This window comes from Brachypodium distachyon, chromosome 2 (assembly GCF_000005505.3).
Source record: "Brachypodium distachyon strain Bd21 chromosome 2, Brachypodium_distachyon_v3.0, whole genome shotgun sequence".
Lineage (NCBI taxonomy): Eukaryota > Viridiplantae > Streptophyta > Magnoliopsida > Poales > Poaceae > Brachypodium > Brachypodium distachyon.
The window spans coordinates 39,499,833-39,511,054 of NC_016132.3; the positions used below are offsets into that span (position 1 = coordinate 39,499,833).

At 45.4% G+C, this 11,222-nt stretch overlaps 1 protein-coding gene and 1 non-coding gene across 3 annotated transcripts; one reads left to right on the forward strand and one right to left on the reverse strand.

Moving 5' to 3' along the window:
• Window positions 1-958: 958 nt before the first annotated feature.
• LOC100827265 lies at window positions 959-6,751 on the forward strand. Its single transcript, XR_002963082.1, has 4 exons — window positions 959-2,828; window positions 2,860-3,133; window positions 3,435-3,829; window positions 4,107-6,751. It is a non-coding gene; the product is annotated as a putative disease resistance RPP13-like protein 3 (transcript).
• A 445-nt stretch (window positions 6,752-7,196) lies between these two features.
• Window positions 7,197-10,925, reverse strand: LOC100831731 (actin-97). 2 transcript variants are annotated; one of them, XM_024458683.1, is made up of 5 exons: window positions 10,771-10,925; window positions 9,151-9,224; window positions 8,666-9,059; window positions 7,751-8,364; window positions 7,197-7,598 (listed from the first exon to the last, which is right to left on the reverse strand). In XM_024458683.1, the coding sequence occupies exons 2-5, from the start codon at window positions 9,208-9,210 to the stop codon at window positions 7,533-7,535; spliced, it is 1,134 nt and encodes a 377-aa protein (XP_024314451.1). In that variant the 5' UTR covers window positions 9,211-9,224; window positions 10,771-10,925; the 3' UTR covers window positions 7,197-7,532. The 2 variants fall into 2 exon arrangements, with proteins under 2 accessions (XP_024314451.1, XP_014754925.1); XM_014899439.2 differs by having other exon boundaries at window positions 7,281-7,598; window positions 9,151-9,227; window positions 10,775-10,912.
• Window positions 10,926-11,222: the final 297 nt, after the last annotated feature.

Sequence of the window (11,222 nt, forward strand, 5' to 3'; positions counted from 1 at the left end):
GAAACTGATTAGTTCCAGTTGGCCTGACCGAAGTTGATTAGTGTCAGTTGATTTCGCCCACGTCGATTGGAACTAACAAACCATTAATCAATTTGCTGCTCTCCGACCTTTGATATTTTTGGTGGACAAACACTGCAGAAAATATAGAAAAATAATACAAGACAAAACAAAACTGCAGAATGCGAAAATCACGTACATCACCTGTGTGTTCCAGAGGTTGCCGCTGCAGCTACAGGCCAGGGTGGGCATTTTAACCGAAAACCAAACTCCCGAACCGAAATAATCGGAAAAAAAATCCAATTAGATCGAAACCGTTTTTCAATGCCAAATTCAGTTCTTTTTTTTTGAGGGAATGCCCAATTCATATTTTTTTTTGTGAGAGGGAAATGCTCAATTCATTTAGAGCATCTTCGGCAGTAGCTCCTAAAACAACATCTAGAGACTCTCTCCTCTTATAGGGTCCCAAAAAATACAAACGTCTTAAAAAATGGTCCCTATTCCACGGACCCTATATTCTATATGACATCGGGTCCATTTGTCATTGTGTTGTCATTTATTCTTTTCTTTTTCCTTTCTTCTCCACTTCTTGTCCACGAGACTGCTCTGGCTAGATTGGCGACGCCGCTGTGCCGGGACGTGGGGCGGCCGGAGGTGCGATATGCGAGCGCAGCTGCGGGCGGCGGAGAAGAGGCGCGCGCGGAGGAAGAATGGAGAAGCGGCAGCCCTATGCCCGCCAGCGGCGCTGCGGTGCCCGGGGCATGGCGGACCTGTGCGGGGCGGCGCTGCGGTGCTCGACGTGCGACGGACGACCAGGGGCTCGACGACGCGCGACGGAGGGCGACCAGGGGCTCGACGGCTCGATGGCGCTTGACGGAGGGCGACCAGGGGCTCGAGGGCACGCGGCGCAGAGGTGCGGGGCGGCGGCGGCCCTAGGCGGGGCAGCGCGGTGCAGGAGGAGCACGGCCGGATTAGCTACCGACGAGGAGGAGGTGGCGGCGGGATTCATCGTCGGCGAGGTGGGCGGAGGAAGGAGGAAGACCCGACAGGGTGAGCCTCGCAAGGAAATCTGACGTGGCTGGAACAGGGACTCCCCCAAGAGATCCCTGGAATAAGGGGTGGAGGGGTAATCTAGAGAGTTCCAGACCTTAGCAAGGCTCTGCTGAAGAGCTTTTTTTTTCCTCCACCATCTAATAAGTGAAGATGCTCTTACTAACTGGAAAAAAATAGGTCTATACCTATGCACACATGTGGCCTGACCCACCTGGCCCAATAGCCCACCCAATAAAAGAAAAAAAAAACCTTGAGGCCTTACTCCTACGGGCTACGGTTCTGTACCTATTACCATCTCCCGAGGCCCATCTCTTCCTTCGCTAAAAAAAAAGGGAAAAACAAACCCATCTCTTCCCATCTGGCCATCTTCCAGGATCCACTTCTGTCTCCAAAAATGGCTAGCCGCCACACCGCCTGTTCCTCCAAGCCCTGGGAGCGAACGCGTCCCTTGGGTATGGTGCCTCCTCAGCGGAGCTCCCAGATCCGCGCGCTTCGTCCCGTCAAGCAGGAGGCGGGGGAGCAGCACTGCAACGCATTCCCGATGGCGGCGTGTGGGGGACGGAGGCAAGTGGCGCTGTAGGTGAGGTGGTGGGATCTGAGAGCCACCGGTGGCCAGAACGAAGTCGGAAGATGACCGCATGGTCTGTGGAGAACTCAACAGGGATGGTGAAATTGACATCGAGATCGAGGTAGAGGCGAGGGCTTGGGCTTATAAAAGGTCATAAGAGGTGAAACCGCTCACAATTTGTTCATCTTCCTTGGCTCAATTAATCTCTAGAAAAACGATCCTGCCAGATCTGTAAATTGATTTATTTTCTTGAGAGGATCTGTAACTTGATTTTAACCCTTTTATTGACCGTTCATCGGTTCAATTGCTCTCAGTGGAAATCATCGCTAGCTGCTACCTCCATCATGCATGTAGACAAACTTCTAGGAGCCTCATTCATTTGCACCAAATTACTATGATCGCTACACATATATAGCAACTGGAGCAAAATATGGTTCATCGCTTTCTCTTTTTCTGTCTATAAATGAAAGTCCAGGTGTACAATTAAACAACAATCAGGCGCAGACAGCTATTAAGTTTCGGTTTTCCCTACGAATGGCCATGTCTACATCTGATTAACCAGCCATAAAATATGTAGTCGATCCAGGTTCTCAGATCCAATCGAAAACAGCCCAGGTTTCTTAGAATAGCTGATGACTGTATTTTAGAAAGTATCAATTGGAAGATTTCACTAGAGCTGAATGGAGCAGGTTTTGCTACAAATTAAGAATCACTCCGCATGAAAGATAACGAGCTGGAAAGCCTGCGTCTAAGTTCTAACATTTGTATAAATAATGCCTGATGGCACTTCGTTTTCACCCAGTTAAACAAATGTTGAACTGCCAATCAAGCCAATTAGTTTAGTGCTGCAACTTGCATGTTGTTTATTAAAAGGTGAAAGCAGCCTTGTTGTATGCATATGCCAACCGTGTAATAGTAAATCCTAATCAGTGCCCCATCCTTTCCAAACTTGCCAATACAATAAGTGAAATGATAAGGTTGTCCGGGAGTGTTTATACTCCATGAACTATGATAAACATGTGGATGCCACATCTCTTGGTCCACACCACCATACACCAACTATAGGCAGGGAAAGAGCTAGCTGAGTGGGCAACAATGGCGGAACTTCTGGTGAGCGCGTCCACGGGTGCCATGGGCTCCCTCCTGGGAAAGCTAGGAACCATGCTGAGCGATGAATTCAAGCTGCTCAAGGGTGTCCGTGACGACATAAGTCCCTCGAGGTTGAGCTCAGGCGCATGCAGGCCTTCCCATCGTGATGGCGGACGAGGAGAAACCTGACCCCCAAGCTAAGCTTCGGGTGGATGAGGTGCGAGAGATGTCCTACGAGATCGAGGACAGCATCGACAAGTTCATGTTACTTGTGGACCGTGCGCCCAGTTCCATGTCCGATGGATTCAGGAAGCTTTTCAGCAAAAGCATGGAGACAATCAAGAACGTCAAGACCCGACATAAGATCGGCAAGGAGGTCAAAGGCATCATGAGCCAAGTCAAGGAGATCGGCGATAGCTATACAAGGTATCTACTCACCCAGGTCTTGGCCCGATTCGTACAAATTTGTGTGTACTACAATCGTTTGTACTCCCTCCGATTCTAAATTCTTGTCGTTGTTTAGTTCAGTTCTCATCGTTGTTTTAGTTCAGATTTAAACTAAAACAACGATGAGAATTTAGGATCGGAGGGAATATTTAGTATCATAGTTTATTTTTAGCAGGCCTAAATACAAACGCACATAGCAAAATATTGCCTCTTACAAACAACACTATTGTTCATCTTTGCTTGTTATACTAATGCCTGATTTCTTGGTCCACGATACAAGGTACATGTATAATGAGTATTCCAAGCCTAAAAATGAAAGGGTTGATCCACGACTTCGCGCCATCTATAAAGACGCAGCTGAGCTTGTTGGTGTCGATGGTCCGAGAGATGAGCTTGTAATTGGCTTAGCAACAAGGACGGTGAGTTTGTAATTAAAACAAAAGTTGTCTCCATTGTTGCATGTGGAGGGTTAGGCAAGACAACCCTTGCCAAACAGGTCTATGACAAGCTCGGAACAAACTATGAATGCCGGGCTTTCGTTTCAGTCTCACGAAGTCCTAATATAACCATGGTCTTGAGTTCTATATTATCTCAACTCCGCAACCAAGATTATGCTCATGGAGGGGATCCAGCACTCATCATTGAGCAGATCAGAAATTTCCTGCAAGATAAAAGGTACATAAATAGACTAATTGTTTTTAGTGTGTCTTACGTACACGATCCGAAGGAAGAAAAGCAAGAGAATTTACGGTTGTCGTTGAAACCTCTCACTAATTAATATGGTAACTGACAACGATTGGTCAAGTCGTGTAGATCCCATGCCATAAATTAGGTCTATGCTCATAAACACACGGTCTCCACTTAAATAATATGGATCACCACTGCTGTATAAAACTTGATTCCTCCTCTCAAATGTTACTTACTGCATTTTTCCTGTAACTATAAATTTCAGGTACTTTATCATAATTGATGATGTATGGGATAAACAGACATGGCAGGATTTGAATTGTGCATTAGTGAGGAAAGACCATGGGAGCGTAATAATTATCACAACCCGTCTACATGATGTAGCTAAATCATGTTGCCCTTCAGATGAACATCTTGTCCACAAAATCAACCACTTGGTGTTGCTGACTTGAAGTAGTTATTTTTCGAGAGAATATTTGGGTCTGAAGAAAAGTGCCCTCCCAACTTGAAAGAAGCCTCGGGGGAAATTTTAAAGAAATGTGGTGGTTTACCACTAGCTATCAATGCCATATCGAGCTTGTTGGCCACTGGGAAAACAGAAGAGGAGTGGAATCGGGTTCGAAGATCTATTGGCTTTGCACAAGGCAAAAATTATGACATTGATGCCATGAATTACATATTATCTCTGAGCTACTTTGATCTCCACTCTGTCTCAGAAGTTGCCTATTGTATTTGACTATGTTTCCTGAAGATTATGAGATTGGAAGGGTGAGATTAGTCCGTAGATGGATTTCTGAGGGTTTCATCCATGGCGAAGATGGAGAAGATCTTGTTGAACTAGGAACAACTTATTTCTATGAGTTGGTTAACAGAAGTTTAATACAGCCGAGACACATAAGGTACGATGGTACAGCATCGGGTTGCTGAGTCCATGATACCATCCTTGATTTCCTCACTTATAAGTCTACTGAAGAGAACTTTGGTACGTTGTTAAACAACCGTTTGAAGTCTGGTACCAGAGTTCGTCGGCTCTCTCTTATGGGAAAAGAAGATCAAGAAAGTGTCGATAAATTGGATTTATCACATGATCGATCACTTGTTGCTTTTGGGCATTCAGTAGAATACTTGCCTTCCCTTGTGAAGTCAACTGCTCTGCGTGTGCTGGACGTACTGGACTGGGAAATCATCATGTCAAAGATATCGGAAGGCTTTTACAGCTGAGGTACTTGGATATATGTGGCGGCAAAAAAATAACCGAGCTTCCTAGAGAAATTGGAGACTTGGAGTATCTAGAGACGCTAGATGTGCGTGTTACAGAATTACATGAGCTTCCTGAATCAGTGACTCGGCTGAAACGATTAGCACGTCTATTCGTTCTAAGTAAGGTTAAATTGCCTGATAGCATTGGAAACATGGAGAACTTGCAAGATCTGAGGATCATAGATACTCGGGTGCAATCAGTGAAGTTTCTGGAAGAGCTTGGAAAACTAACAAACCTGAGGGAGCTGGTAATTTGTTGGGACGACAGAGAGGTTGACAAAGCAAGTTGCAAGAGAGAAAAGCTAGTGTCAACTCTCTGTAAACTGGATGCCTGCAAGCTTGGTAACCTCGAACTTATATTCCATCTGAGAGAAGACGGTGGCTTCATAGGACCTGCATCCTTTCCTGCTCTCCGTAGCATCCGAGCTATTAAAATCGAGCATGGCCAAGTCCGCTGGTTTACCAAATGGCTGCTTTCACTTGTTAACCAAGAAGAATTATATGTGTTGCAGGAGGTAAAGATAGAGCAACAGGATGTTGAGCTGGTTGGAAGCATACCTACTCTCCTCGAATTCTATGTGAATAACCCCTCCGCAGGGCCCATCAGCAGCAGCAACAGCGGCGTAGGATTTCAACAGCTACAGTGGCTTGGATTGTGCTTGGACGTTACGGGGTTGGCGTTTGAAGTGGGGACTATGCCGAATCTCAAGGAGCTTTTCCTCCGTATTCATGGGCGTCATTACAGGTCTGCTGCTGTTGGTGGCTTGGATGATTTCCGCCTCCAACACCTCTCCAACCTTTCTTATATCTATGTACACATAGATTGCTCTGGCGCGAGGGCTGCGGATGTGAAGACCGCGGAGGTTTCTGTCGAGCATGGTCGAGGCACACCCAAACAGTCCCACTTTGCGAATGGGAAGGATCAGAGCCCAGGCCATGTTAAAAGATAAAGATGAAATAGCAATCTAAGAGATAAAGGAAACGGATATTTGTCTGCCAACTGATCTGGGAGGAGCAGGGGAGGACTGGAGTAACATGGGAGGAATGTTAGGCCTCCAGCCCGACTGCTGCGCGAACGTTAGTTCCGGCCAAGATTTACATGCAAGTAAGAAAAAAACATGTGCAGGTCTAGACATATGTACATTACTAATTCAGAAGTTTGTACTCTTCATCTATATTTTTTTCTTTTTCCTCACTATCATCGTAGTTTTAAACGCACTTGTATGCCTGTGTGTTCCCTTACCCTTCCTTATCCTTGTATGCTGTAAAGATGCACATCTCTCAGTTCGCTGAATATAGGAATGAGCTGTGGTGGACCTTAAGGTTGAATCCAATACACAGGAGAAAAGTATGAAGCATGGAAGAGTACAGCACGAAGCAACAAGGATAGATTGAAACAAATAAACAAGATGTAGAAACAAACTTACCATTTGAGTGCGAAATTCAGATGTAGAATAATCGACAGGTTTCCTGTTACCCGGGGAATTAAGCACTCGCTCGATGCAAATGGTGTCTGCCCAAGACAGGGCATGAGAATAGCCGGAGACAAATTGCCCCAGTTTAGGGACACAGATTAGCTCGACTTGTAAATGTACCCCCAAAGCGGGCATTGATTGGGGATATCTGAATCTTGCAATGCAGGCTTAATCTTGGGGGCGAGCGATTTCAATTTATCCATATTCGCCTTGGCTCGAACTGATTATCTCTTCATCGTCTTTCATGTGCTGCAAAAGGAACCATTGCAAGCTGAATGCACAGTCTCTCTTCTGTTCTACTCAAACAAGAAAACAGCAGCACAAGTGCCTCAAGCATCTGTCAACATTGCATTAGATCAGCTAGTGACCAATTGACGCGTTTGATTCATGCTCAGCTTCTGAAGAAACACATTGCTGCTACTACTACTAGAATGCATTCCTCACACAGTTACTACCTAGTACTGAATTGAGATGAGTTGGTCCTGTCTGAATCTCTGACGAACAACAGATTAACAGTACAGTACAGAAATAATTTGCATGATTTAAGGCTGTATGACCCGGAGGTTAACAGTAGTACATGATTCTATGGAAAAAGGTCATATGTCTTCCAGGGATAGCACTTCCAGACCCAAACAAATCCAAAATTTAGCATAATACTCCCCTTAGAGCATTCATAGAATTGTCAGCTATTACAGACAGACAGCTCCCACAAATCAAACCAAGCAAGTTTGACAACTGATCTCACAAACACATAGTCACATACTGACATGCACAAACATAGATAGTGTACTTGCACATGGAGCCACCACATATATAATAGTGGCATGACCATATCCTGAGTACTCATGTCTGGAAGAAAAAAAATAAACATAGCTTGCAAATCTGCAATACATATCTAGAAGAATGAACCAAACATGACACAAGACTAGATGGTAACGATGGCACACTCGCGGAAATCAGAAGCACTTCCTGTGGACGATCGCCGGGCCAGATTCGTCGTACTCGTCCTTCGATATCCACATCTGGTACAACAGTGACATATAAAGTGAGTCAGATGTTGGTTTGTTCGAGATGATCCGTTATAAAAGGTAAAGTTTAACAAGTGCTCTTCGCAAAAAAAAAAAACGTTGAACAAGTGCAGTAGTAGCAAAAATGGTGATCGAACGAGACATACCTGTTGGAAGGTACTGAGCGAGGCTAGAATGGACCCTCCGATCCAGACACTGTACTTCCTCTCAGGCGGAGCAACGACCTTGATCTTCATGCTGCTCGGAGCCAGGGCGGTGATCTCCTTGCTCATACGGTCAGCAATGCCTGGGAACATAGTTGTACCCCCACTGAGCACGATGTTTCCGTACAGGTCCTTCCTGATATCCACGTCGCACTTCATGATGGAATTGTAGGTGGTCTCATGGATTCCAGAAGACTCCATGCCAATCATGGATGGCTGGAAGAGGACCTCAGGGCACCTGAACCTCTCGGCACCGATCGTGATCACTTGACCGTCGGGCAGCTCATAGCTCTTCTCAACCGAGGAGCTGTTCTTGGCAGTTTCCAGCTCCTGTTCATAATCAAGGGCTACGTATGCAAGCTTCTCCTTGATGTCCCTTACAATTTCCCGCTCAGCAGAGGTTGTGAAGGAGTAACCCCTCTCAGTCAGGATCTTCATGAGGGAATCAGTGAGATCCCGACCAGCAAGATCCAGACGAAGAATGGCATGAGGAAGCGCATATCCTTCATAAATGGGCACAGTGTGGCTCACACCATCACCAGAGTCGAGAACAATACCTGCAGATGGAGAAGAATTTCAGAGACAAAATACTCCTCTAAATTAAACATATATAGAATAGCTTCTTGACATGGGAATTGCAATTAATGTTTTCTGAATGCATAGGGTAGTAAGCATTGAGCAGTAATCACTATTGGCATATCCAAGTTATGCAAGACAATGAGCATCAAGAAAATGCAAACATAAACCATGGCATTATTAGGTAAGCTCGATAATAATTCCAATTAATTCGTGCAGGGCAACAGAAGATACACTATTGATCAAAGCATCACAGAACTAAGAAGTGGAAGCAGTTCATACCAGTAGTACGACCACTAGCATAGAGGGAAAGCACCGCCTGGATTGCAACGTACATTGCAGGAACATTGAAAGTCTCGAACATAATCTGCGTCATCTTCTCTCTGTTGGCTTTTGGGTTCAAAGGAGCTTCAGTGAGCAACACAGGATGCTCCTCAGGTGCCACACGGAGCTCGTTGTAGAAAGTGTGATGCCAGATCTTCTCCATGTCATCCCAGTTGCTTACAATACCATGCTCAATTGGGTATTTCAGCGTGAGGATACCTCTCTTGGACTGTGCCTCATCACCAACATAGGCATCCTTCTGTCCCATCCCTACCATAACACCAGTGTGGCGAGGGCGACCAACTATGCTAGGGAAAACAGCCCTTGGCGCATCATCTCCAGCGAAACCGGCCTAGATAAAACAATAAATCATGACATATTCAGAACATGCATGAGCATGGGATGGCATATGTTATATGTAACAGTCTAGAGTAATTTCTGACCTTGACCATTCCAGTGCCATTGTCACAGACAAGAGGCTGGATGTCCTCACCGTCAGCCATTTCCTACAGATTATCTGCAGGTAGCATAAGAAAGATATTAAATAATAAGCAGCATTGCCAGTTTCTAATACACAGAAACACATCACTCATGAGAACATCATCAATTCTTAAACAAAACAGCCAAGGACGTGCTATTTACTAAGAAAGTCAGAAAGACTTCAACGAAATTTACAAAGAAACACTGGAAAAAAAAACAGAGCATCTGAAAACATTTTAAATTGAAACAATTTAATGTTCTTCTTAAGCGAGAAGTGACGAAAACAATGAATTTCTGCATTACCTCCAACACTAAAGATGGTTCGACTATAGTTACGTTATAAATACAAAGGTATGCAACTGCACAATGAACCATGTCAGCATACCGATGGTGCAATTTCAACCATAAGAACTAAAGCCTTTTTGTCCTGGAACTGCTCGACATAAAAGTAGGATTTTATATGAAGTTTCATAATAATTACCGACATAAGAGCTCAGAACGTCAGACCAACTTGTCAATGACTATCACGAGTTTCAAACAAAAGGACTTAAAGTGTACCTACATCAATCTTTTATTTGTTTTTTTTTTCTTCTTTGTGATTTGTTTCAAGGGATTGGTCACCAACCACAAAGAACTAAGCGGGGTAGGTATTACACAACACTCAAATATAAATTATCAATTTTGCAGGGCCGAGAAAATTATTCTACTTACACATCATAGTCCCATGAACTCTGATGTCACAGGCATGGAAACCACCTCCGAGAAATTCCATACCTACAAACCTAGTTCATGTTTTACAAAGTTCAACTATGCTTTTTGCACAAGTCCAATTCAGCATGAAGCATTACGCAGACAGTTAAAAGAGGTAGGATCAGTTCATCTTATTATTACAACCGTATAGGTACAGCAGTAGCAGCCCTATGCATACAACAACGAAACCAGTAGCTAGTCATGTCCTCAAACCGCAACCGAATTCAGTAAAACCTGCTACCCAGCGACCATGGAGGTTCGCCAAAGGCCCAAACCCCGCTGTCCCGTGCATTGGATCAAAATGGTCGGGCAAGCATTCAGAATCAACAAGAGGAACAGGAAAATCTGCACCTCTGCAGCTACAACGACATCCTAACAAAACCATTCGGCACAAAACCAGAGCGAATCAACCGCGTACGAGCGAAAACCACAACGCTAGCAACCCACCGAGCACGGATCTACGCAGGAGAGCAGCGCAGCACGAGACTCGATCGAGCTCAGAAACGTAGCAAGCGGTGGCGGATCGATCACAGTATCACAGCAACCACGGAGTTCTTCGCGGTCGGAAGTCCGGACCACGACACAAGAACCCACTCCCCAAGAAGGCAAGAACCGGCAAAAGCACGCGAATTTCCACCGGATCTCTACCAAAACCGCCCAGATCCGGCGACGCGGCGCCGGAAGGCCGGATCTCGGCCGACTCCCGAGAAGCAGACGCAAGATCTAGGCCATCCATCCAGCCAGCTAAGCTCGAAAGAACCAGGAACTAACCAGAACAACACAGCTCGAAATCGAGTTCGAGTTCGACAGCGAGAGCGAGAGAGCGAGGTTACCGTGGAGCAGGCGGCGGGGGATGGCGATGCGAATGCGATCGGAGTAGGAGGAGGAAGATGGTGGAGATGGTGGCTGGCTGTCTGGCGCTATAACTGCTGCTGCTCTGCTCTAGATCTCGGGCAGGAGGAGGCTGCCTGCTGACGCGACAAACGGAAGAAAATAAAGGCGTGCGTTTTTCTTCTCTGTTTTTTTTTCTTCTTCTTCTCATTCTTCGAACCTTCAACGCGCGACTGGACAGGCCCGAATCTACGTGGGCTTTCTCTGAACAAGGCCCAAATGGTATGCGAGCTTTGTTTGTATGTGGGTCTGGTCAGGCCCATCAGTGTTTGTTACATAGAGGCTTCTTTCTCTTTTTTATTCTCAAAAAAAAAGAGGCTTCTCTTTTCCTTACGAAGTAGAAAGCCCTCTAAAAAAAAGTGGAAAGCACTTGTTCTCGAAAGCACAAGAAACA

Bases quoted from the DNA above. Each gene is read 5' to 3' on its own strand.
- LOC100831731 (XM_024458683.1), bottom strand. From the start codon at position 9,210: ATGGCTGACGGTGAGGACATCCAGCCTCTTGTCTGTGACAATGGCACT. The intron at 9,060-9,150 runs GTCAGAAATTAC...TGTTTTATCTAG, and splicing joins ATGGCACTGGAATGGTCAAG to GCCGGTTTCGCTGGAGATGA. The intron at 7,599-7,750 runs GTATGTCTCGTT...CTGTTGTACCAG, and splicing joins CGCTCAGTACCTTCCAACAG to ATGTGGATATCGAAGGACGA.